The sequence below is a fragment of the Schistocerca gregaria genome, chromosome 7, assembly GCF_023897955.1.
Source record: "Schistocerca gregaria isolate iqSchGreg1 chromosome 7, iqSchGreg1.2, whole genome shotgun sequence".
Lineage (NCBI taxonomy): Eukaryota > Metazoa > Arthropoda > Insecta > Orthoptera > Acrididae > Schistocerca > Schistocerca gregaria.
In genome coordinates, this window is record NC_064926.1 from 78,149,529 (window position 1) to 78,177,445 (window position 27,917).

The window sequence follows — 27,917 nt, forward strand, 5'->3', positions numbered from 1 at the left end:
GCCCCTTGTCTCTTACAACTGCCATCAATTGTAAATAGCCTTTCGCTCCCTGTATTTTACCCCTGCCATCTTTAGAATTTGAAAGAGAGTATTCCAGTCAACATTGTCGAAAGATTTCTCCAAGTCTACAAATGCTAGAAACGTAGGTTTGCCTTTCCTTAAACTATTTTCAAAGATAAGTCGTAGGGTCAGTATTGCCTCACGTGTTCCATCATTTCTGCGGAATCCAAACTGATCTTCCCCGAGGTCGGCCTCTACCAGTTTTTCCATTCGTCTGTAAAGTATTTTGCAGCCGTGACTTATTAAACTGATAGTTCGGTAATTTTCACATCTGTTAACAACTGCTTTCTTTGGGATTGGAGTTACTATATTCTTCTTGAAGTCTGAGGGAATTTCGCCTGTCTCATACATCTTGCTCACCAGATAGTAGAGTTTTGTTCGGCCTGGCCCTCCCAAGGCCATCAGTAGTTCCAATGTAATGTTGTGTTCTCCCGGGGCCCTGTTTCGACTCAGGTCTTTCAGTGCTCTGTCAAACTCTTCCCGCAGTATCGTATCTCCTATTTCATCTTCATCTGCCTCCTCTTCCATTTCCACAATATTGTCCTCAAGAACATCGCCCCCGTATAGACCCTCTGTATACTCCTTCCACCTTCCTGCTTTGCTTAGAACTGGGTTTCCACCTGAGCTCTTGATATTCATACAAGTGGTTCTCCTTTCTCCAAAGACCTCTTTAATTTTCCTGTAGGCAGTATCTATCGTACCCTTAGTGAGATAAGCCTCTACATCCTTACATTCGTTCTCCATCCAACCCTGCTTAGCCATTTTGCACTTCCTATCGATAAATTTTTAACATCGATCAATAAATATAAGACTTACTGGACAATTTTTTTCCCCCCTGGACTGGAAGCTGTTACATATGCAACCTGTGACTGGGACTAGGTGAGAGTTTTAACCACAGCTTGCCTCTACTGCTAAATGCTACCCGGTGCGCCTCTGCATGCTGCGAGCACTCACATAATCGTCGTAGGCGTCCTTGATGGCGGTGAGGGCGAGCACGCCGAGCAGCGGCACCGCCGTCGTGATGGGCGTCAGCGACGAGATGGCGGGGATCATCTGCAGCACGAGCAGGCACAGGAAGTAGAAGTTGGCAAGCCGCTGGAACTGCTCGAACAGGTTCAGCGGCAGGAACGTCAGCACGCTGTACTTGGACGTCTTGATGTAGTTGTTCTGCAACACAAATACACCCTCGGTTAACCTCCCTCGGGATCGGAGACTCGGAGGCCAAAAACCCAGGCCGGTTTTATAGGTCCTGAAAAGCTTTCGATCGAACAGATCGAAATACATTGTGCGTAAGAATGAATGGATCCCACTACTGTTGACTATGTCGTTAAAATTGGAAAACAATTATACAAGAATTAAACAAACATAATGACCTAACTGCACTGTTAATTGGGGCGTTCCCCAAGGGTCGGTGCTGGGACCACTGCGGTTTCTTATTTATATAAATGATATGCCTTCCAGTATTACAGGTCATTCAAAAATATTTCTGTTTGCTGATGACACCAGCTTGGTAGTGAAGGATCTTGTGTGTAATATTGAAACATTATCAAATTATGTAGTTAGTGAAATAAGTTCGTGGCTCGTGGAAAATAATTTGATGCTAAATCACAGTAAGACTCAGTTCTTACAGTTTCTAACTCACAATTCAACAAGAACCGATATTCTGATCAGACAGAATGGGCATATTATAAGCGAGACGGAACAGTTCAAGTTCCTAGGCGTTCGGATAGATAGTAAGCTGTTGTGGAAAGCCCACGTCCAGAATCTTGTTCAGAAACTAAATGCTGCTTTATATACCATTAGAACAGTATCTGAAATAAGTGGCAGTTCAACACGAAAAGTAGTCTACTTCGCATATTTCATACGGTTGTGTCGTATGGTATTATTTTTTGGGGTAATTCTTCTGATTCAAAAAGGGTATTTTTGGCTCAAAAACTGGCTGTTAGAGCTATATGTGGTGTAAGTTCGAGAACCTCTTGTCGACCCCTATTCAAGAGTCTGGGAATTCTGACATCGTCCTCACAGTATATATTTTCTTTAATGTCGCTTCTTGTTAGCAATTTTAGCCTATTCCCAAGAGTTAGCAGCTTTCACTCAGTTAATACCAGGCACAAATCAAATCTGCATGTGGAATGCACTTCCTTGACTCTTGTGCAGAAAGAGTGCAGTATTCTGCTGCATACATTTTCAATAAGCTACCACAAGAACTCAAAAATCTCAGCAGCAGCCCAAACGCTTTTAAGTGTAAACTGAAGAGTTTCCTCATGGCTCACTCCTATTCTGTCGACGAGCTCCTGGAAGAGCTGGAAAATTAAGCAAATTCCAGTGTTACATTGTTGATTTTCTTTATATTAAACTTGCGAATTGTCGCCTGAATACGTTACTTGTATTTCATTTTACCTGTTTCTACTATCGTGTTATAATTTCATGTATTGACTCGTTCCATGACCATGGAGACTTCTTAATTTGGTCCCACGGAACAATAAATAAATAGAATATGCACGGCTGATAATTTTTCCACGAGAGAGTTCAGATACCTTACCTCGTTGTCTGGCTGGTAAGGAAACTTCCACGGAGGAACCACACAGAATACGTTGCCAGCAGAGCACACGTGAGGCTCAAACATCTCTACCCAATGCTCAATAGGGAAAGCACACCAAATAATAGGGTATCGAGGTCGATATACGTAACACTGATCAGACCTCTAATGACGTACGCAGCTCCTGTCGGGGGACATGCAGCTCTTGCACGCCTGCAGGTCGTACAGAAAAGTGCTACGTATCATTAGCAACGCTTCACGCTACACTAGCACCGCGGCTCTTCACAATGAATACCGCCTTGAAACACCCAAGCAAGTATTCAAAAAACCCGCCACACGACGATATTGGAACTCGAGACACTAACAATGGAACACTGCGGAACTACGATCACAACCATAAGTGGAAGCATAAGCGGCCAAAGAGGCTGCTAGCTAGGGCCCACCTACTCAAAAGCGACATCAGCGATCCCCTGCTCATCAGCCGTACTGACTGGATACGCCAGCTGCTCACAGCCGACCGACAGGAAACATCAGGGAAGGAGATAAACTCTCACACTAACGCACAAACAAACCGCCAACACTACCATACACTCTGTCCTTCAAATCGCTACCCTTCGTTAAACTTTCGATCCAATCTGTCTACACACGAGCACGTATTAATGGTTAATCATAACCAGACGTACGCTAACATAGCAGTACCCACATCTTGCGAAGATATCACTCAGTGAAAACTAACCATTATGCAGAGATGGCAGTAGATCTGTTGTGTTGACCATCATGCCGGTGTGGGCATGGAGGAGCTCTACCCCACACAAAAATGTGATCGAACATTATGAATTACCCTCGAAGAAATCGGTCTATTGACACACAGCGAACGTGAGTTTAGAAAACATTGTTTCTGTGAAACACAACTAGGTCTTTATTCACATGAAGTGTTGAGTGCTATTGACAACGGATTTCAGATCGATTTCGTTATTTCTGGATTTCCGGAAGGCTTTTGACACTGTACCACACAAGCGGCTGGTAGTGAAATTGTGTGCTTATGGAATATCGTCTCAGTTATGTGACTGGATCTGTGATTTCCTGTCAGAGGGGTCACAGTTAGTAGTAATTGACGGAAAGTAATCGAGTAAAACGGAAGTGATTTCTGGCGTTCCCCAAGGCAGTGTCGTAGGCCCTTTGCTGTTCCTTATCTATATAAACGATTTGGGAGACAATCTGAGCAGCCGTCTTCGGTTCTTTGCAGATGACGCTGTCGTTTATCGAGTAATAAAGTCATCAGAAGATCAAAACAAACTGAAAAACGATTTAGAAGAAATATCGGAATGGTGCGAAAAGTTTCCTCCGAATGCGAAAATATTTTGTTGGCACCGACCTACATAGGGAGGAGCGAACAATACGATAAAATAAGGGAAATCAGAGCTCGTACGGAAATGTATAGGTGTTCATTCTTTCCGAGCGCTATACGAGATTGGAATAAGAGAGAATTGTGAAGGTGGTTCGATGAACCCTCTGCCAGGCACTTAAATGTGACCATGTAGGTGAAGATGTAAAGCCTGCCTTTTCGCATGCGTCTCCGTGCCAACTTCTGGTAGGAAGTTAACGATGTGAACTAGCAATCTCCAGATTAGAAACACTCACCTGAAAATGAGTGAATGGTTGTCAGCCGAAATATCGTGGCAAGAGTCAGCGTAATCCGGCTACAATCCCAGAACTACATGTAACACACATAAATCTAGTTGTATGTTGTGATGACAGTCTCCATGAATGAATTTTCTCTCTGCAGCGAGCGTGCGCTGACTTGAAACTTCTTGGCAGATTAAGACTGTTTCAAATCAGCGCAATACGCTTCACGGTGAAAAGTCATTCTGTAAACAATTCGCTAAGCCACGCCTCAGCAATATGCTTTCCTCTAGGTGTGCTAATCTCCCAAAGTATGCGGGATAACTTCAGTGAAGTCTGAAAGGTAGGAGATGAGGTACAGACGGAAGGACTGATGGCGAGACGTGAGTCATGTTTGGATACTCAATCTATTCAGCACTTCCCTGCGAAAGACAAAGATCCCAGATTCTTTTCACTGTCCGCCACAGAGTTCTGATCTGCTAGGAAGTGGCAACCCACCCTGTAATATGTAGACGCGAGAAATTGACCTTAAGCAGATCAGACAAGAGGAAATCACAAACCGCCGAGATGAGACATACAACGCTGACAAGGCGTTGAAAGGCAACGGAACAAAAAAATCCTATAATAATGGTGCCACATATTCTGAAATGGTACTAAGTCGTTGGGTCTCCTTACAAGGAGACGAAAGGTATTCAGATAGCGGAAATGAGATTTCTAAGAAAAGCGACAGACCGCTCTAGGTTGGATACTATAAGTTCAAAATGGTTCAAATGGTTCTGAGCACTATGGGACTTAACATCAGAGTTTCTCAGTCCCCTAGAACTTAGAACTACTTAAACCTAACTAACCACACACATCCACGCCCGAGGCAGGATTTGAATCTGCGACCGTAGCAGTCGCGCGGTTTCGGACTGAAGCACCTAGAACCGCTCATCCACAGTGGCCGGCGATTCTATAAGTGATATGAGATAAGAACAGAATAAAACATTATGAAAACTGGAACGAAACAGAGGGGAATGAGATAAAATTGAAATCTCATACTAACGGAGTGCACAAGAGAAGATTTTGGAACGGAACGAGTCACCTGTGGTATGATACTTGTACGACCCTAAACTGATAAATCGATAGCGAAGGGTGATCGACAGCAGAGAGTGGAAGACGGCAGTCGATGTACCTTTCAGCTTGAGACACTAGATATGACTGTAATAGCAATTATTAATAGAAATGTCTGCAGCCGCAGGTGCAGTTACGTTTTTTTCTGGTGGTTTATTGTCGATGAACAGTTAATTGGAGAAAAATACTTGCGAAGTGAATGAAACTGAATGGACGAGTGCAACAATGAACGGTTCCAATTCAGTGTAGGAAACAGTAATCAGGTTAAGTAAGTGGACAGTTAACGCACGTTGGATGAGAAAAAGTGAGAGGAATTTTCAGTGTCTTACATTCGGCAGAAAATACTGCAGTACAGTTCATAACCGTTGTCTTTCCCTCAGATGTCAGAGTTCTGCTTGAACTGAAGCGTAATAATCAACACACTATTTTAAATCTAATTTTTAAGAAGAGTTGCAGCAGGGGATCCCATAATTTTCCTGCGCCTAAACTCCACTGACGTCTGGAGGACTTACGTTTAATGAGGACAGTCCTGCTCATTAACGCTCGTGTAATCTCCAGATGCTTATGAGCACAAAACTACAATTATTAATGTTCTCGGCGGTGCAGATAAACAGGATTCAAATAAATAACATTTAAGGAGTGCATGCTGATCGTTACTAAGGGTTGGGGGTTGTTTTGGGGGAAGAGACTAAACAGCGAGGTCATCGGTCTCATCGGATTAGGGAAAGAAGTCGGCCGTGCCCTGTCAGAGGAACCATTACGGCATTTGCCTGAAGCGATTTAGGGAAATCACGGAAAACCTAAATCACGATGGCCGGACGCGGGATTGAACCGTCGTCCTCCCGAATGCGAGTCCAGCGTGCTAACCACTGCGCCACCTCGCTCGGTTTACTACGACGGTTGGAACTTTAATAGTGGCAACTATTTATTTACAGCTCGTACAAAATAGATACGTGTTTCAAAGTTTTACCGATCTTCAACGTACTCACCAGCATTGTGTACAACCCGTTGCCGGCGATGTGGAAGTCTTAGGATACTCTTAGCAGTTCCAGTTGTGTTGACAGTTTGAGCGGCGCGGTCTGTTGGCCGACGCATTTGTACCAGTTCTGAAGCGAATGCAATGAAGGGTTTCCTCCAGTTTAGAAATCGAGTTGAACTCACGAGGGCTTAAGCCAGGAGAGTGCAGTAGGTGGTATAGCACTTCGCAGCCCCATCAACGAACAAATCAGTAGGCTTTTCAAAAAAATGAACAGTATGTACACGAACAAAAGAATAACAGTAACTAGTAACTTTTTTTGTATACGACTGTTCGTTTTTGTGCTGCAATTATGGCTGTTTATTATTGCGTAGACTTGTGAACCAAAGGCTGTATGATTACATCACGGAGAGTAAGATTTTGTCAATAAATATCTACTAGATATTGGCAATGGGGTTGGCAGCGGTTAGTATCGCGAAGTTCAACTGAACTGTGTACCAATTTGCAACTTCCTCTGCTAATATGAGATTAAAAGCCTGCATACAGAATTATTCTGTGAATAAGCGCTTCATAGGTTTAGTGTTAAGACGCCGCAATAGCTATTTTCCTTAGACACATTTGACGTAAAAAAATAAAATAAAAAACCACCACCTTCATCGCTGTACTGGCAGCTTGGAAGGACGGTGTTGCACACTTGTTCGCTACAGTAGCAGCCACCAACAGAGCGATCAACACAAGAGTATGCATCGAGAAGTCTCAAACTCTCACGGCCGCGCTTGTGCCTCTCCGCTTGACTGGCAAGCACTATGGCACACCACGATCAGACTGGTGAAAATCATCCGCGGTTGTCAGTTAACCTTCTCTCTCTCTCTCTCTCTCTCTCTCTCTCTCTCTCTCTCTCTCTCTCTCTCTCTCTGACGAAATTTACTAAAGAGGCATATAGTAGCAGCTTTTGAAAGGATGTCAGCCAGCATATTTACTAGCTGTACGCCTACGGTAAAAAAAGCACTTTCCTTTTCTTGTCTTTTTTGTCGTTACATGTTTCGTTGTGTGGCGCGACGTCATAGTGGCGCAGTGTTCTTGAGTCGGGTCGAGTCTGTAGACTGGGTATTCAATATTTTGCGACGCTCTCTTGTGTTGGATGTATGTGTCCTGAAGGTTGGTAATATAGTCAGTCATTTAACGTTGAGAGTTGAGTGTGTCAGTTTGTTATTTCAAAAGTTCGTGCCGGTTTGCTTGTGAGGTACTTTGATTTTGTGTATTGTGGCTGATGTACGAGGGCTATTCAGAAAGTATGGACTGTTTCCGTCTGACGCCGCTGGGCGCGCGCCGATCGCGTATATTTTGGTATGTGCGTGCTCGGGAGCTCAGTGGCCATCCATCCGTCTCTGCGCGTCTGGTTTTTTCGATATTCGAAACTGAAATGTGCGCTGCAATCGAAAATCCCGCCAGTTGTGAGATGCGGTTTATGATATGGTTTTTCTCGGCAAAAAAAAAAAACCTATAGAAATTTATCGTGAACTGTTCTAACTGTACGGAAACAAGGTAATGAGTGAATGTTCAGTCCAGAAATGGTGCATTCAGTTTAAAAATGGCCGAGCCAACGTTCATGATGAAGAGAGGAGTGGACGTCCAAGCATTGTGAATGACAATCTTGTCGCTAGAGTTAATGAAATGATTCGTGAAAACCGTCGCTTCGCAATAACGGAGCTTTCGCTTTCTTTTCCACAAGTTTCACGGACTTTCTTGTTTGAAATTGTCACTCAAAAGTTAACCTACCCCAAATTTTGTGCATGATGGGTGTTCAAAACGCTTGCAGAGTTCCATAAAGAACAGCTAATGGGAGCAACGTTGACATTTCTGGGAACCTACCACAAACAGGCTGATTCATTACTGGACCGAATCGCAACCGATGACGAGACAGGTGAAACACGTCCATTGCGAGACAAAATTTCAGTTCATAGAGTGAGGGCACACAAGGTCCCCCCAAAAGCCAAAAAAATGTTTGCGAACCTTGTCAGCACGGGAGTTGATGGCGACGGTGTTTTGGGAGAGGCAAGGTGTGCTTCTTATTGATTTTCTCGAACGTGGAGCAACCATAAATTCTGCCCGATATTGTCATACTTTGCAGTCTTAGAAGAGCAGCTCAAATCAAACGCTGACGTCCAAAATTTTGTTTTTGCATGACAATGCCCGAACTCACACGGCAAACCGCACTAAAGAAATCCTTAATTCATTAAAATGTGCAATTTTCCCTCATCCGTCCTACAGCCCCGATCTTGCACCAAGCGACTTTCACTTGTTTCCCAAGATGATGAACTGGCTTGCAGCGCAGCGCTTTGATGACGTTGCGGAACTCCAGGCCGGCGTGACTCGCTGGCTGAAATCTCAGGCTACGGCCACACGAGCCTTTTTTTCACGCGCGTTTCTGCCGGCGTTCACGCCAATATTATAGACCACTGCGTGTTGAATGGGGCTGGCCACACGAGGCGTTTTCACACGCCGCGGGCCCGCAAACTTTGGCGTTCACGCTGAGCGAACGCTCTCGGGTGCATTCGCTCTGCGTGTTTTTCACGCTGGACGCTGGCCACACGGGCGGGAGACACGCTGCGGCAGAGTCCGGAACCTCAGCCCTTTCCTCCGACGCTTACCGACAATTACCGAACTGAAATCGTAGCGATGCCAACATCTGCAACAATGCGTGGAGCGGTATTATTTCAATAGGTATTTCATAATAAAGAACACATGCAGTCTAACTATGCGTGGTGCGATATTATAAAAATTAGGTATTTCATAATGAAGTAGCCACACGTGTTATTTTTGGTTTTATAACGTGTCAAATGCATGATAAATATACGTGGTTTGCAAGCCAAAGTACGAGATTTTAGATGTTTATGTACGAGGAAAACAGTTCTAAGGTTGGCAACCCTGCTCGGCAGCTCGCTGTTCAGTTTACGGACAGACTTTTGCCGTCCTCGCTTCGTTGTCATTTTAGCAGTCTTCTTGTATTTTATAAAGTGCCAGAATGGAGCGTCTGGACAGTGAAATCATTATTAAGGAAGTGCAGAAACATCCATGGCTGTACAATACAAGGGATCCAAAATACAAAATTAGGGAAAGAAAAAGAGAATCGTGGCGAGCAGTTACAGCGGTCGTTCTGGGAGAAAAATGGGATGGAATGGACAACAAGCAAAAATCAGATCTTGGTAATTACAGACAGTAAATATTTTATTAATTGCTATAAACAGTGTACAATGAAATTTATACATGAATAAAATGTTAAGAAGCAAATACAAAAATTAGTCTTCATCCGAAGAAGTTTGCATAATGATCTTGCAATGGTACAGATCCTTGAGGGAAACAGAAATAATCAGCAAAATGATCTCTGATACTTTTGCCACTGACCGTTCCTTTTGTCCCATGTGCCGAAATACTTTCCACTGTGCAAGTCAGTGTGTGTTCAAAAATTAATAATCATGTTGTCTCACAAAATTGTGAAGTACACAATATGCTTGAACAATAATATCCGCCACATCCACGTTAACATCGATTGGACGATGGAAATTTCTCCATTTATTGTATAAAATGCCAAATGCACATTCCACATGACGTCGTACTCGTGACAGTCTGTAGTTAAACACTTTTTGTTTATTCGTAAGGTTTTCTGCGGGATATGGTATAATTAAATGGTCACTCATCGCAAAAGCCTTATCAGCCACAAACACATAAGGAATTTTCAGTCCACAAGGATCATTCGGAAGTGGCGCAGCTTCTGGCAAATTCAAGGCTTGTTGGTAAAGTTTTTTTACCCAATTCAGTTGCTTTGAATATATGAGTCTCCTTGATGACCAAATGCCCCTACACCTATGAATCTGAATTAATATTTGCTGTCTACTATGGCCATCAATACAATAGAAAAATACTTTTTGTAGTTATAAAATTCGCTGCCTGATGTCCATGGTTGAACGATTCTAACATGTTTTCCATCAATGGATCCCACACAATGAGGAAAGTCTGCTGTCTTCTCATATTGGTCGCTCATAGTCTTCCACTCTTCTGTTGTCGGGGATTTCATATACTCCACTTTCAGCATCTCCCATATGGAAGTGCAAGTATCTAGATAATAGATGTCACAGCTCGCACCAAAGCACTACTGGCGTTTCGCTGGGCTTCACGCCGCGTGAGAGAGACGGCCATTTGGCCGCGCGTGTTGCGTGAATTCTGGCAGAAACGCTCTTGGAAAAAACGCTCGTGTGGCTGTAGCCTAAAGTCGGCGTGAAAGCCGGCAGAAACGCCCGTGAAAAAGCGCTCGTGTGTCCGTAGCCTCAGGCGGCAGAATTTTACGACGAAGGTCTTTCAAAGCTTGTGCCACTGCTATGATAATTGCCTCAATGTGTTTGGTGACTATGTGGAAATGTAGTATGTCAGTCGCTCTTTCAGATGTATATAATAAAGTGTTTTTCTTGTACTTAGCTTTTTAAATGCCAAAACGTTCCCTCGTTTCTGAATAGCTCTCGTATTCGTGTTTTTGGTTGGATTGTGGATGATAGATAACGTGGATATTGGTTTATCAACGTTGGTTACGTTACGTTTGTGATAGTTACCAATGAAGAGGTACTGACAAGAGTACAGGAAACTAAATCTCTGTTGAGGCACATCAAAACAAGGATAGAGAACCTCTTAGAACTCATTTTACGACAACAACATCACTGGAACAATTACGGAAGGAATCGCCACAGACGACCAAATCTTACATGGAGCAGATTATGTGTGACATGGGATGCTTTACATACGTGGAAATGAAGAGGAAGACAGATAGAAGTGGAGAATGCAAAACTAAACAGAGAAGAGAGAGAGGCTAAGGAAAGGTTCGGATAACTGATGTGACGATTTGAGTGCAACCCCCCCCCCCCCCCTCCCTCCCAATGTGGGGTTCGTTTTAGCTGCCGAATAGGTTATCTGAAATTTGCGGTATTGGGTTTTCGAGTTGTATATTTGTTTCTCAGTAATGAGCGCTTAATTTCAGCTATATAAATCAAGTGAATTTTACGATACCCATGGTTCACGTTTTTGCATTTCTTGGTTGTAGGGAATGTTGGAAATTTTGTGTTCTTGATTTTTGGGTTAGTATCTGTTTTTGAATGGTGTCATTCTTACTGCCGTACATTTAGTTTGTACCCATCCAAAACTACTACTTCCCAAAATTATTCCGTTTGTTTAATTCTACAAGGGTGATTTGATAAGTCTGGTAAAGTTCCATGTACGAATGGAACATTTCTGTTGCGCCTTCATGGTTGTTAAGCTTGTTTACTCCAAGGAACGTGTAAAGATTTTCAACAATGCAGAAAGTACAGTTCATTGTTGACAGCCAACTGGTCAATGTGTCGACTGTGACTGAAAATGGAGAAACCGAGTTTCGTGCTGTTATTAAACATTTTCATTTCAAGGATTGGATAACCGCACAAGACAAAACGTAACTGTATGAAGATTTATTTTGGATTTATGAATTGTGAATGTGGTCGGACAAGCACTGAAGACGAAGTGCACTCCGGCCGTCCAATTGAGGTCACCACAACGAAAACCATTGACTAAATCCATGATATGGTAATAAAAGACTGCCGAATAAAAGTTTGTGAGATTGTTGAGACTGTAGGCATCTCAAGTGAGCGAGTGCACAGTAACCTGCACGAAGGATTGTCTTTGAAGTAACTGCACGAGAGGTGGATGCTGCGATTGCTCACAATCGACCAAAATCGCATCCGGCACTACATTTCCACACAATACCTGGCGATATTTAATCGCAATCCTCAAGGTCTTTTGCGCTGGTCCGTGACTGTTGAGAAACCAGGATCCAGAGTCAAAATGGCAGTCAAAACAATGAGCAAAGGCTGGTGAAAGCGCACTGAAGAAGGCGAAGACTATTTCGTCAGCTGGTTAAGGTGACGGGCACAGTTTCTGGGGATTTTTCAACGAATAATCTGCATAGATTACCGGGGAAAAGGTAGAACAGTAACTGGACTGTATTATGCTTCAGTGTTGGATCATTTTACACTTGCATTAGCTGGAAAAAGACCAAGGTTAGGACGCAAAAATGTGTTCTGTCACCAGGATATTGCACAATCCCATACATCATCAGCAATAACAATGGCATGAATTGGGCTTTTAATTGGTTCCTCTTCCACTTTATTCACCAGACTGAGCCATAAGTCACTTCATACAGTTATCTACAATGAAACTTTGGATTGCTGGGAAGACAGGCAGTGAGTTTCAATCAACGAGTGTTTCGCAGAGTTTGACTGAACCTATTTTTCCGATGGAATGAAAAAACCGGAAGAGACAATGCATATCCCTCAAAGGAGAATATGTCGAGACATAAGGTGCGTTGTGTACGAAACTTTTTTCCTTGCTTTTCTACTAGACTCATCAAACTTCCGTCATATTGTTGGGGTTAACTATTTCGTGTGTTATTTAGGTTTGTTCTTATTTTATTTTTATTTTATTTTATAACAATAGTCGTTTTTACCTATATAGATAACCGTAAACAAAATATTTTGGCTTCTGGAAAAGGTGGTGACAGTAATTTCGTGGAAAGATCTCGCGGCAATGAAAAGTCATTGATTTTATGATTGCCACACCATCTCGCTTATCGTATCCATGATATACACGCCTCTATTTCGTGATGACACAAAACGAGCTCCGAATCTTCAAACTTCTTCAATGTCCTCCGTGAATCCTATCGGCAAGGACTCCATGCCGCACATCGGTACTCCAGGGACGACGGACAAGCATATTGTAGGCAGTCTCATTAGTAGACCTGTTGCACCTGGCAAGTGCTCTGACAGTAAAGCAGGCATTCAGTTGAAGTCACGGGCTTTAAATTTGTGTCACTTGTCGTTTAACTGAAATTTAATGTTTTTTTTTTAAGTGCTCATTTGGAGGACCCCACACTTTTGATTGTTTAGAGTAAGTTACCATTTTTTTCACATGATGTAGATATCTTGTCTAAACGATTTTATAGTTAGTTTTGATCATCTGATGACTTTTCTAGACGGTAAACGACAGCATCTTCTGCAAACAATATACGAGGGTTGCTCAGATTGCCCTTAGAGATACCTACTACTACTACTACTACTACTACTACTACTACTACTTCAAAGTGTATCACAGCAGACTGCCATATGCAATACAAGCTTTAGATGATGTACCTTCGATAGAGCAATCACAACAAGACTGTCGTGCATTATGGTTTTTGGTCTAAAACAGAAAACCAACCAGTGTTAGGATTTTTTTTTACAGAAATAAAAACTACACCGACCTCTCATTTTATTGGTAGGGGATAAACGGCGAGACCGGTCGAAATGTTTTACTTCCGTGTTCATGGGAATAGTGGCTATAGTAGCGTCGTGCACCGTCAGATCCAGGAAATCGCATTTTGAAGTCACATTCTTCATTTCTTTTCCAGTTTCATCCTCCATCACCAGCACCACTAAGTAAAAAGTAAGTTATCTAACGACGCTATATGAGAATGGAAAGGCTAATTTGATGGAGATATTCAAACACCCTTTTTTATTCGTTGGACAGACGTCGTGCATATTATCTACCACGATCGAGATTTGTTGCAACGAAAAGGCGGTAAGCTGAACTGAAACGGCGGTGCAGACATATAACCTAACCTTCTTATGTGTTTGGAGCTGAGTCGGAACACGCACATTTGGTCTGTCACCCGACGTATGCAGTGTTAATTTACCTTTAATTTAATTAAAATGGTTCAAATGGCTCTGAGCACTATGGGACTTAATATCTGAGGTCATCAGTCCCCTAGGACTTTGAACTACTTAAACCTAACTAACCTAAAGACATCACACGCATCCATGTCAGAGGCAGGATTCGAACCTGCGACCGTAGCGGTCGCGCGGCTCCAGACTGTAGCGCCTAGAACCGCTCGGCCAACCCGGCCGGCTAATGTAATTATTTCGCCGTTATGCGGAGGTCCTCCAAAGCAGTATCTCCGTGGAACCGTGCGTAGCTCTGGCAAGACAAACTCTTCGCCTTTGCAGCTGTTACTGGTGGAAGGAAAAACTATGTCTACTCTAATCACGAAATGACTTCAAAATTCCATCATTGACTACCTTGTATTTGTTTAAATATGTGCACAGATCACAATTACTTCGTGACTTGGAGCAGACAGAACATAAACTGAATAGAACATCCGCCTTTAGGTTGCCTGCTGTTTTCTCGAAATGACTGAAGAGACTAATCCTGGCCCATCACAGTGTTCGAGGACGGGTGTCACAACGTCCTGGACACGGGTGTAAATTACCAGCGCTGCGACTGGGAGGCGGGGCTTACTAGTGTCCCCCTTACAGATGTAAGTCCCGCAGAAACACGTAACGAGAATGAATTCCCGAAACACGCCAACAAAGAATAAGTGCGATAACTTCGCTCTTTTGAATCTAAACTAAACAGCTGCAGATCGCCATCAGCATAATTTCTGACAGAAATAATCAAGTCGGGAAATATTTAAGCGTAGCGTTACTCCACATCCGCGGTGACAAATCTGCCGACTAGTGACAGCTGCAGCTGCAGCTGCAGCTGCAGCTGCTTACACAAGTCCGAGCCGATCCCGACCTCGGCGCGACTAAGCGGCCTCAACGGATCGACAAGCAGGAAAGCCAACATACAGGAACGCTACCTCCCGAACAGATCATCTTCCAACTTTAATCCATCTCCGGCCCCATTATAAGCTACTGCAAGACACAGTCAACTATGTTTTCGCCAACAGTAAAAAAATAAATAATCTTAGAACCATTTGAAAAACCGAAGTCGGCTTATACACTACACCACTCTTGCTATATGACAAACTGCTTACGACAGACCGTACTGTTAAGATATTCAAACCTGTGTCGTCTTCTTCCCGTTAATGACAACGAAGCGAAACATTTAATTATTGACGTTAAATATACAATGACTAATTGCAAAAGCATCGTCAAACGTATTATTACATGAACGGACTCTTATTATTGGGCTGTTCTCAAACACCGATGGTCCTCAACCGATTTTCATTTTATCATCGAGATATCAATATCAACATGTAGTCCCGGGGATAGAGAGAACTAGTAAGGTCAGTTAACTATCAGCACGTTCCAGTACAAACTAGCGCTGTAATAATTAGCAATCGCATGCTGATTTGTAAACAAAATACGCCTATGTACAGTGTCTTTGCAGTTAGGAAGCCATTCACAAAGAAATTTGGATGTTGCGGCGCTCCTGCTCCATCTGAACGTAAACTTTGAGACACTAGTGTAGTCGTCGTCGTCTTCTTCTGTCTGAAGACAGATTTGATGCAGCTATCCACGCCAGTCTATCCTCTGCAGTGCTCTTCACCTCAGCGTAACCACTGCATTCTACATAGATTTCAACCTGCTCAGTGTAGTCAAACCTCGATCTCCCGCTTCTACAATTTTTACCTCTACGCTTTCCGCCATTACCAAAACTGGCAATTTCTTGATGTCTCCTGTGTGGTATCTATCGATCGATCCCTTCTTTCATTCGAGTTGTGCTATGAGATTCTTTTTCCCCCAATTCGATTCAAATGGTTCAAATGGCTCTGAGCACTATGGGACTTCACTTCTTAGGTCATCAGTCCCCTAGAACTTAGAACTACTTAATCCTAACAAACCTAAGGACATCACACACGTCCATGCCCGAGGCAGGATTCGAACCTGCGACCGTAGCGGTCGCGTGGTTCCAGACGGTAACGCCTAGAACCGTTCGGCCATCCCCGCCGGGAATTCGATTCTGCACTACATCATTATCTATCAGATCTCCCCAACTAATCTTTACTATTCTTCTGTAGCATCACGTTTCAAAAGCTTCTATTCTCTTCTTGTCAGCCCATGTTTCATTTTTGTACAAGCTTATCTTCCCGATAAATACTATCAAAAGAGACTTCTCGAAATTTACGTTCGACAAATCTGCATTTTACATTCTTTCTTCTTGGGATCTCGCCAATTATTTTGCTGAAAAAACAGCACAACTCACTCATCTACTAATACTAGTGTAAAATTTCCCGACTTATTCTCTCAGCATTGACTACATTCCATTTATCTTGCTTTACTTTTGTTGCTGTCCATCTTATAAGTTTGTATATTGATTGAATAACATGCGGGATACGTTACAAGCCAGCCTCACCCCCTTTGTGGCCACTACTTCCCATTCATTGCCTTCGCCTCTTATAACTGCAGTCTGGTTTCTGTACCAGTTGTCAACAGCTGTTCGCCCCCTGTATTTTATCACTGTAAATTCAGAACTTCGTAGAGTTTAGTCCGGTAAGCATTGTCGAAGTCTCTGTCTAGATCTGCAAACGCTGTTAATGTAGGTTTGCCTCTTTTCATATTCGGCGAGAACTCTTAGGGTTATTACTGCCTTGTGAATTTTTACGTTTCTCCGGAACCCAAACTGATATTTCCCAAGGTTCGTTACTATCAATTTTCTCCATTCCTCTAAGTAATTCGTGCCAATATTTTACAATCATTACTTCATTAACTGGCAGATCACTAATATTGACCTGTCAGCACCTGCTGCCTTTGGAATCGACAGGTGTTTATTTCAATGAAACTCTAAATTCTCCTTTCTGACCAATAATTCCTCGTCTGAAGGTACCCGGGTCAAATTTCACCCTGTTTTATCCTCGTTTTCTCGTGATTCGACGGTGAAAGTTACAGTTCTAGTTAACTATATGTTGTGTACATAGTTCCGCGTAGTCAGCGCGTACACAACTTTCCCACTAGAGCGCGCCTTGCTAAGCACAACAAGCAGGCGCAGCGCTCGTCCATCTCCGCACTACGAGATGGCGCTGCCATAGAGACGCACCAAATTCTGCTTCCGCCGATCCGCGTATTAATATGCAACGCAGCCAAAGAGATTGCTGCTAACATAGAACCTTTTCTCCTCGCACATCACACTCGCGCGGTGATACCTGAACGCGCGAGTTATTATAACGAGTCTACAGACCTCCGATTAGTCAGTCTGCATTAGTCTGCAACAGTCTGTACGAGTTCTACATTTGTCTGTGCCAGTATATAGTCAAGTTTCAGTCTGCGCCTAATAAGATTACCATATTCCTGTACATAGCCAAGAAGATAAATGTATACACTCTTTTGTCAAGTATCAGAGATATATGTGAGAATAAGATTAACGTACCAATACCAAAGGAACTTCAGATTGTGAATTGTAAATAGCATCCAGAACAAAGTTAAGTAATTTTTATGCTTGTTATTATTTTAATAAATGTGTGTGAAAAGTCCTCAAGTTCAGTTTAAAGTTGGTCACCGTCAATCTGCTACTCTAAGCGTGCAAGTGGCATTTCTATCGTCTGACCTAACGGCAGAAGATAAACTCGCTACGATAAGACCACGAGACACATTGCTGGCACCTCCTTCGTTAGAGCGACAAGTCAAATAAACTGATGGTGTGTGTACTGAAGGTCTTACAGTACGCATCACCACACTATATTTCTCTATATGCAAGAACATGAGAGAACAATCTGATGGGACTTGCTCAATCTCCGGATTGTGTCATGCCACGTGTTATGAAAAGAGCGTTTCTGCAGTACTGCCCACTACCTTATAAACGGTTTGTAGTAAATGTCAAGGAAGCGAAATTAAAGTTTCTGAAAGGCTGTGGTGCCCACCAGGAACAAAATGATCGATGTATTGCCGCGTCTGGCTTTGATAAAACACAGTATATACAGTTCCGTACAGTAAATGGCACAACTCCAGTAATAAATATAGAATTTGAACAGAAGTCTGTAGCTAAGGTACAATTTTCAAAATTTTTAGATGTGTCCATTGATGAGAGGTTAAACTGGAAGCAACACATTGATGGTCTGCTGAAACGTCTGAGTTCAGCTACGTATGCTATTAGGGTTATTGCAAATTTTGGTGATAAGAATCTCAGTAAATTAGCTTACTATGCCTACTTTCATTCACTGCTTTCGTATGGCATCATATTCTGGGGTAATTCATCGTTGAGTAGAAAAGTATTCATTGCACAAAAACGTGTAATCAGAATAATTGCTGGAGCCAACCCACGGTCATCCTGCAGACATCTATTTAAGGATCTAGGGATCCTCACAGTAACCTCACAGTATATATATTCCCTTATGAAATTTGTTGATAATAATCCAACCCAATTCAAAAGTAATAGCAGTGTGCATACCTATAACACCAGGAGAAAGGATGATCTTCACTATGCAGGGTTAAATCTGACTTTGGCACAGAAAGGGGTAAATTATACTGCCACAAAAGTCTTTGGGCACCTACCAAACAGCATCAAAAGCCTGACAGATAGCCAACTAACATTTAAAAATAAATTAAAAGAATTTCTAGATGACAACTCCTTCTACTCATTGGCTGAATTTTTAGATATAAAGTAAAAAAAAAAAAAAAAACTTAATCATTAGTGTCATGCAACATTTTGTGTAATGTAATTTCTTGTACAGACATCTTTTATTAACCTGACACGTTCCACATCATTACGAAGTGTCGTATTCATGATCTGTGGAACAAGTATTAATCTAATCTAACCTAATCAGACATATCAACGCATGAAGATTAAAATGACCGTGCACTAAGTCGTCAGTGCTACGCACAATTAAGCACGGCATGTTCTTTTTGAATGACGAAAAATGGTTCAAATGGCTCTGAGCACTATGGGACTTAACATCTGAGGTCATCAGTCCCCTAGAACTTAGAACTTCTAAAATCTAACTAACCTAAGGACATCGCACACATCCATGCCCGAGGCATGACTGTAGCGCCTAGAACCGCTGGGCCACTCCGGCCGGCTTTGAATGACGAGATGAGGATGAGTATCACCATCTCTTACAGAGGCATTTGAAAATAGGCAATGCTCAAAGAAAAGTAGTGCAGTGAATAAAGTGCAGTTTTAAAATACTGCCGGGCTGTATGGAATAATGCCTTTGTCATTCAAATTTACTTTAAAAGCGAGAAATTTGAGGAATATGCATATATGCAGACAGAAGCGCGAATGAAAATTTGTACAAAGGCCAAGATTCGATGCCGGGTTTCCTGTTCACTTGGCAGGTGCGCTAAAACACTGCGCCATACTCTAACAGCGGCCTTTGACAACTGCATGGAGTACCCTACCATGCCTCCCTCCTCAAACCAAATGCCCATTCATGCCTCAGTCAGCGTTTTTTCGCAGTACTGATCTTAATTATCACAAAACTCTGATGACCGACTTTGTCAATTACCCCTTCAAATATTGACGCTAACCCACAATCATACGGATGATGAGTGGTATAGTCGCGTTCTATTGGCTCGTGTGCCACACCGAATGTAGAAACTATGTGACGACCTTTATCAAAATTTTCGACTAGTATTATTGTTCAAAACGTGCTACGCTACTTTTCTAAAAGTAGGCCTACATTGTCACTTTTTTTCCGACTTACGTAGGTTCACCAATCCCGCTCTCTCAAATATCTTATCATGTTACTATTGAAAACATCAAAGATGAAATCAATAATAATTCTCTATGACAGTCAATCGATGTGTCGCGTCCCGGCACAGCCTCACTATACCAGAATGAAGTAAGTGCGAACTGCGTAGCGCAATCGGGACGTTAACGACTATTGGTTAGTTATAAATTGCTGTCAACCTTTATATCGGAGATGACAGGGAGAGAATATCCTTGATTTGAAGCAAATAAGTTTCCTGAAAATAGGTTACAGATTTGCAATAGGCAGACAAGATTAGGTTAGTTTCTATCAAGTTTATTCTCACATATACTTATGTGAGGTGTTGAACCATAAACCCCTTAGTAAGATTCAGTCTATTTATTCGGACTTGCTACTTCAAAGCTAATTGCCGGTACATATAAGAAACAAGTACAAAGCAACCACTTGTTCTTGGTTAGCACTGAAATATCTCTAAATTCTTCTTCTGTTCAACACTATTCCAATGAAACTCTAAAAATCCTACTTGACTTGCAGTTCCTGAGTGTCTACCAGAGTCTATCACCGTCTTCTCGTAGTTGAAGTCTTCATCAGCTGTATCGGCTGCTACGGGCCTACTCGGCCCCCTGGCGTCTCGCTGCGGAATCTCCAAACTGCCGGCACTGGCTCTGAATCTGCATCTGAATCTCTGCCTCTAGCTATTCCGCTGCCGGGCCTTTTATTTCGTTTCTCATGAACTTGGGTGCACACGAGTTAATTTGTTTCACATGACCCTTTCATTTCTAAGTGATCGGATTGAACAAGAATGCCTATGGTTCCACACGACACTCTCGTTTCTAATTGGTCGGCTTGCGCAAGAACGCCTTCGGTTCCACACGACACTTTCGTTTCTAGCTGCACACAACTTAATTTGGCTCCACACGAGTCTTTTATGGACGTGACTGACACTCTCTCTTGCTGTATTATCGCCCTGGTGTTTACGTCTTCCATTGCACAAGCTTGATTCATGCTGTTTCCTCTGGCAGGAGCCAAACATTAAGTTATTTGATCAACAAGCCATACTTGGCAGCCTCCGCCACTTATCTTGTCCCTACGTTCTGGTAGACTATTTCTTAATGTCGGCTGGCTGCTTGCCTATGGAGCCTGGCCTCTTATTATGGTCACAAAAGCAAGAATAAAAATTAAAATTTTCTACGGTCACAACAGATGAAACACGACCGAGCTGAAGTTCACGCCAAGTATTGTAATCGGATCAGTAAACAAACACTAACTGGCTGCGTTGAATCTCTTAAAATTTGGAAATTTGTGGTAAGTTCGCCCGAGGGAGGACTCTAACCTCCGACGGGGGAAGCAGCGCGAACTGTGACAAGACGCCTCAGAATGTGCGGCTCTCCCCCGCGGCGAATGTCTCAAATCCAACTGTTTTAGCCCACCAGTTAGCTCTACACTATCATCATTTTTTATTCATTTCATAATTTAACTATGGCCGGTACTCAGTACGATTGCTTGTTGCACTGAAAATTAATTTGAAACAAGACACATCCGAGTTAACATGTATATGTACTACACCGCATGGCGGCACTATTCGCCTAGATTCCGAGCCTGTCTGTAAGGTGGTAGTCTCTGCTGGGATAGTGCTTTGAACGTTTGTTTTCTGTTTGGTGTGTTAAGGAGCACCAACATCTAACATACCGCTACCGTCTCAATGGTAAGTCACATGACAGTGTGCAAAAATTTACTGTACTGACTGAGAAACTCTCAATGTATTAGACTCTCAACATTGTACCTTGATTTCAAACTTGTCAAGATATCTCAAGATCGAATTTCTGAAGTCTACGTTGATCAAGCCAATATTCGTTGCATTTTCACAGTTGTGAATAAGATCCTTGCCTATGTGTGTTTACCTGTGTTTCGCTTGCTCGCCTGGGGAATTCTTATTTGAAGCATAGCAGTGACCTGTTGAGTTTTTAGAGGAGATTTGATATTTGTGAATCTAACTGAAATTATATGGAATACTTTACTATGGAGATGAAGATTGATTCATAAACATATGTTATTGATTCTTCTACTGAGGAATAAGATTTTTGGAGGAATTTTTCAATGTAGCCAATACATGCACAAGAATGAAATTTGTTTGTCAGAATTATTAATTGAAGGAAATCTTCCCCCATAGCTACTAACATTCACATCTATTGTCAATCTCATCTCTTACTTTCCATTACGTCAGCAATAATGCAACGGGCTGGAATGTCTGTAATTTTTGACTTTCTTGAAAGTGAAACCCTCCTCCATCATTATTTGTAAGGTTTTAAATATTCTGTCGTCTGTGCATTGCCAAGTGAAGCCACAGATTCATTCTGACAAGCAAAAGAAAAAAATTGTAGTGAGTAGTTTATTTTTTCCTTTACCTGCTGTATCTGCTGATTTCTGCTTGCTTTCGAGATCATCAGTATACCAGACACAAAACAACATGTTGAGCATAAGATAAATTACTTTTATTTCAGAGCAGATATTACTTTGCATTCTTATGAGGAAACAGTTCGTATTCAGAATTATCAAGGCATTGTGGTAAGCTAGCAGATTAATGTACAGTGAACAGTGTAGGTTATCTCAAACAATTATTTCTTCCTCTGAGTGGAGCACTATTTTATTTTGTGCATATTTCAAGTTACAAATGCCATATATTGTCACACAACTTTCATAATGACATCAGAATTGAGTTTCAGTTATATAGTTTTCACTTCGTACACCGTTAGTTACTTTGGTATTTTTTTTAGCTTTCATTATTTAAAATTCAGTATTTCACTAAGTATTAAGTTTTATTTAACCACACAGTTCAACCGCACTACACAGGGTCAACCAACAGCCAGTTTTTGGTCAGTAATTGAATAAGACATCCAAAGCACACGTTACACGAGAAGAAAGTTTTTGATAAAGGAATATTCAAGCATTTTCATTAATACATAAATTTTTATACAAAGCTTATACATGGGATGGCGAAATTTTCCCTGTTTGTCGTGGACAAACTGCTAGAATGATTACGTTTCAGCCTACAATCAACATGTAAAGACCTTTCACACGGAATTTAGTCCTAGGATTGAAGATTTTTGCCTATGGAAATACCACAGTGGATTATGAAACCTTACAGCGATACTGAAGAAATGGACGTCATATTCCGAGAAGAAGTCATTGGAATAAGCTCAAAAGAAAAACTTAAGATACAGTTTAGCCACAAATACCAGCAATTCTGGCTTCAAAGAGACGTACATGTTATTTAAATGGTATTATGGAGTATTCAGTGTAGATGCCTATATTTCTTTAAATCAGCTGTCGGAAACACATTGCAAGGTGACTTAGTTGTAAAAAGTCAACAGACGAAAGACAGGGGTCTACCGAAAACAGAAAAATAACTGACACGTTGTCTACGAGACAAAAATGTATGAGGATCACTGGGCTAGAGTAAAGATGTGTTCAAGTGTGAGAACGTTTTCCTAATACTTGGGTATCTTTTATCTAAGGCGGAACGTGGGTACCAGCCCGGTACTCAGCTAGCTGAATGTGGGAAACCGCCTAAAATCCAAATCCAAATCTTCGATAATCCGCGCGATGGACCCACTTCCCCGTATTTCGTAAGCAGCGCTTTAACGCGATCGGCCATCTGGGCTGGTAGGAGCATATTACACTTATTGAAACAAAAGCAATTACGAAAACTGAAGAAACAAAAAGGTTTGTGAGACGACGAACGATACGTCGCTACTGTAATCTGAAAGCCCCGCCATTTGGGTGAGAACTCGTGTAAGTGGAAATTGAGCACCTCGGCACACTCCTGACGCTGTACTGCAGCGAGTTGTTGCCCTGGATACACCAGCGTTTCTCGCGCCACTGCAGCTATCGCATCTTGGCCTGGGTATCTATTTGCGAGACACGTAGTCAGCTCTACGTGTCCGGAATACGATCACTTGGCAGCGGCCCAACCAGCCTTCTCAGCGGTCAGGACCGATCAACTGGGGACCGGGTCGATGTTGCCTTGCGCCGAACCCCGTCTAAATCACACTAAAGCCGCTGAATGTGTACATGGCAGGTGAGGTTTGTTTAATGAGCATTAGGCGGTGTTCTGTGCTTAGCGTTGCCTCTCCTATTGCTAGAGACATCTGATGCTATAATGCCTTTTTTTGACTGCTCTTAAAAATACGAGGATTGTCCGTAAAATACGTATAAAAGTTGAATAATGCCTTTATGTTACAAGTTGCAGTCACCGCCAGGTGGGACTACTGCTGTAATCACTCCCATCAGCGCTCAGTTCGTGTCAGAGCACTCTGCGTGAAGGTGGGAGTGTGCGGCAGCTTGTTGACAATTATCCTTTTTCACCAGCCGTCGGCATGGAGCTCTCTCTGATTGAGGAACAGCGCGCCAACATCAAGTTTCTTGCAAAGCTAGGCAAGAATGGCCGTGAGATTTTTGAGTGTGAAACAGGTTTACGGAGACAATTCTCTGAAGGAGCCAATTCTCTGAAGGAGCCAACCGTGAACAAGTGGTTAAAAAGGTTCCGGGATGGCCGAGAAGTGAACGATGACCCTCGTCCAGGACGCCCGTCGACATCGACTTCCGATGCAAATGTTGAACGAATTCGGGCTCGTGTTCTTAAAGACCGTAGATTGACAGTCAGAATGATTGCCGACGAGCTGTCAATCCCCAAAACAATCAAAAATGGTTCAAATGGCTCTGAGCACTATGGGACTTAACTGCTGTGGTCATCAGTCCCCTGGAACTTAGAACTACTTAAACCTAACCAACCTAAGGACATCACACACATCCATGTCCGAGGCAGGACTCGAACCTGCGACCGTAGCAGTCGCGCGGTTCCGGACTGAGCGCCTAGAACCGCGAGACCACCGCGGTCGGCCCCAAAACAATCTTTCAAGAAATCCTGATACAAAAACATGAAATGAAGAAATTGTGTGCGAAAATCGTACAGAAGCTCTTGACGCCAGAACAGAAATCAAAGAGGGTTGAGTGCTGTGAGGATTGGTTGGAAGCAGAGGAACGAGGGGACTTTCTCAACCGAGTCATCACTGGAGTCCTGGTTTTACGACTTCGATGTGGAGCTCAAATCTCAAAGCAAGAAATGGAAACTACCAGGAGAACCGAGAACAAAAAAGTCGCGAAAATCAAGGTCAAATGTGAAGACAAAGTAGGTTGTTTTCTTTGATTTTAGAGGCATTGTTCACAAGGAATTTGTCCCTCCCGGCCAGAGAGTGAACGGAAATTTTTACGTTGAAATTCTGACACTTCTCAGTGCTCGTGTGGCCCGATTTCGACCGGAGTTGGCAAAAGGGGGCAGGTGGATCTTTCATCACGACAATGCGCCCGCTCACACGTCGCTCGTTGTGCGCGAGTCTTTGGCCCGAAGCTCAATCACCGTGACAGACCACCCGCCTTACTCACCCGATTTAGCCCCGTGTGACTTCTTCATGTCCCCGAAATGCAAAATGGTACTTCGGTGGCGGCACTTGGGAGATGTGGAAGCCATCAAGGCGGAAACGACACGGTAACAGAACAACATCACAACTGAAGACTTTCAGCAATGTTATCAACAGTGGAAACGGCGTTGGCAGAAGTGTGTCGCGTTTCACGGCGAGCGCTTTGAAGGAGACTATATTGTAATACCTGAATAATTGTAAAATAAAGTTATTATTCAACTTTTATACGTATTTTACGGACAAACCTCGTAGAGTAAGCTCACCACACCGAACGACACTATCTACACCTTAACCGCGTAACGGTCGGGCAGTGTTGTCGTCATCCGACTGCTACCACAGATCGCGGAATATCGCCGTCGTTATGTGGGGGCATGTACAGGAGGCCGTTGCGCGGCTACGTAAACTGTCCAGTCACATTAACGTGAGCATGTGTCAAAAGCCTAAATAACCACCTTTTGTAGTGCGGGAAGAGAGTCAGTGAGGTTCTGGAAGGTACCGACAGATATATGGAGCCCTACCAACTGCAGTGCCGTGGCTACCGCTAGGTTTCGCGGTTCAGGATGCACAGTGCGAACAGCTCGATCGAGGTGGTGCCACAGATTCTCGACTGAGTTTAAATCCGGAGTGTCTGATGGCCAGAAGAGTACGGTATACTCATCCTGTTGCTCTTCAAACCACGCGCGCACTGCAGGCTGTGTGACATGCTGCACTGTCATTCTGGTAGATGACACTGTGTCAAGGAAAAACAAAAGCCATGTGAAGGTGCACATAGTCCCAAGGATACATACATACTTCTGTTGATCCATTAAGCCTTCCAGAATGACGACATCTCCCAGAAATGCCACGAAAATATTTGCCGTCTGTCCAACGGAGCATAAAACGTAATTCATCTGAGGAGGACCCCTGTCGCTCCTCAGTGGACTACGAGTTGCAGTTTTTGCCTGCAAATTCCAGCCTTCGTCGCCGATGGACAGCAGGGACAGCAGTCAGCATGGGTGCAAGAACAGGGCACCTGCTGCATCGGCCCATACGCAGCAACGTGCGCTCAACGGTTGTTGGAGAGAGACTTTTGATAGGCCATTTGTCCATATGGGTAGCCTGTTGCCCAACAGTTGCACGTCTAGAAGACACCGAGAGGTAGGTACTGCTGTCAAATTGGACAGCTTCTTAAAAAGAAAATTACGCCCATTTATAATATTGTCAAATTTATTTGAAAAAGATATTTGACCAAAGACTTTAACAGTTTACTAGGAGAGGTTTTATCAAATATTTCTTTGAGCAAAGATCTCTGTTCAAAGCTGGAGCATCGGCCGAGCTTTGACCAAAGTTCGACATATTACATACTTGAGTCGTGAGAGATGCTTCTAATTTGTATACAGACTGTAATGGTACTTTAATTACGTAACCATTACGGCACCTCACCTCAACCTCTCGATACCATCAATATTCTACTGTGTTTCTATAAAGTAGATGACATATTTCTGAGACAACATTCAGATTTGATTTCATTAATGTAGAGGTGCTTTGATACATCGATATGTTTATGTTGCAATGATATTCGTATGTGTATTCTTTCTTTTGTCACTATGATCTTTGACGCACTTGTAACTCTGATTTTTGGGCGTGTAAGCGGTTATTGGAGAGTCAAGTCTTTGTCGTCATGTTGAAAAGACGCAAATTGTAGTCAGTTTATGAAACGTGAACTTTAACAGAGAGGAAGATATTTTTAAGTATGTTTTATATTGTGAAGTGAAGTTTTGCGAGTTACGTGATATTACAACAAAAGTAATAAAAAAGAAGTGCAACTTAAATTCGGAGTGCTGATTACTATTTTACATCATTATTGTCCTAACTTGCAAAAGTTTTAACTTCAAGAATGGTTTATGAAACACATATATAAAACTTCTGAATATCGCAGAATAACACCTAGGCCTCTTTGCATCCGAGCTTGGAATCATCACTACCTAGATTTTCGACGATTGAGCCATGAGTTCACAACGAGACACGAAAAGATGAATGCCTAGTTTATCCATTATTTCATGAAATGACTTTATTAACTGTGCTCTAATGACACCTGCCACATAATATAACTTCATTGTTCCCCGAAAATGCAATATTTAGCAGCGTGAGCAACACTACAATCATAATAAAATTTTACCTTTGTTGTGGTAGGGTTGTTAGAAGACTTCATAAAGTTTACTTTGCGTGTGGCTAGCGGCTATACCACACCACTGATAATTTCAAAGTATGAAGAAGGCATCATTCTGCATAACACCAAACACACTGATTATAAAAATTCAAATAAGAGCTCAGAATGCCATAAATAACTGCAGCCATCAGCTGTACTAGAAGTGTCGGCACTGTGAATGACGCGAAGAAGGACTTAAATGGACTAAGGTGTCTATATGACGTGAAAATAAGACAGTCGACAATAAATTGTATGTAAGCGAACGGTCTACCCGACGGGAGGCCCTCGTCACACGACATTTCATTTCAGTGAAATGTGTGTGTTACTTAAATAACGTGACCTAACCTACATAAAAACCAATTTAGGTGATTTTTATATTGGTTTACGTGTTTCTGGTACAATACGTGATACGGTACATTGTGTGATGCACGTATTATATTGCAAGCTCCCACAGCTTTCAC

The 27,917-nt window shown here is 42.5% G+C and overlaps 1 protein-coding gene across 1 annotated transcript in view; it reads right to left on the reverse strand.

Moving 5' to 3' along the window:
- The window catches only part of LOC126281290 (phospholipid-transporting ATPase ID), a 1,237,896-nt gene that overhangs the window by 974,523 nt on the left and 235,456 nt on the right, over positions 1-27,917 (reverse strand). Inside the window, 1 exon segment of the mRNA XM_049980113.1 lies at positions 1,015-1,227. Coding sequence (XP_049836070.1) covers positions 1,015-1,227 — 213 coding nt within the window.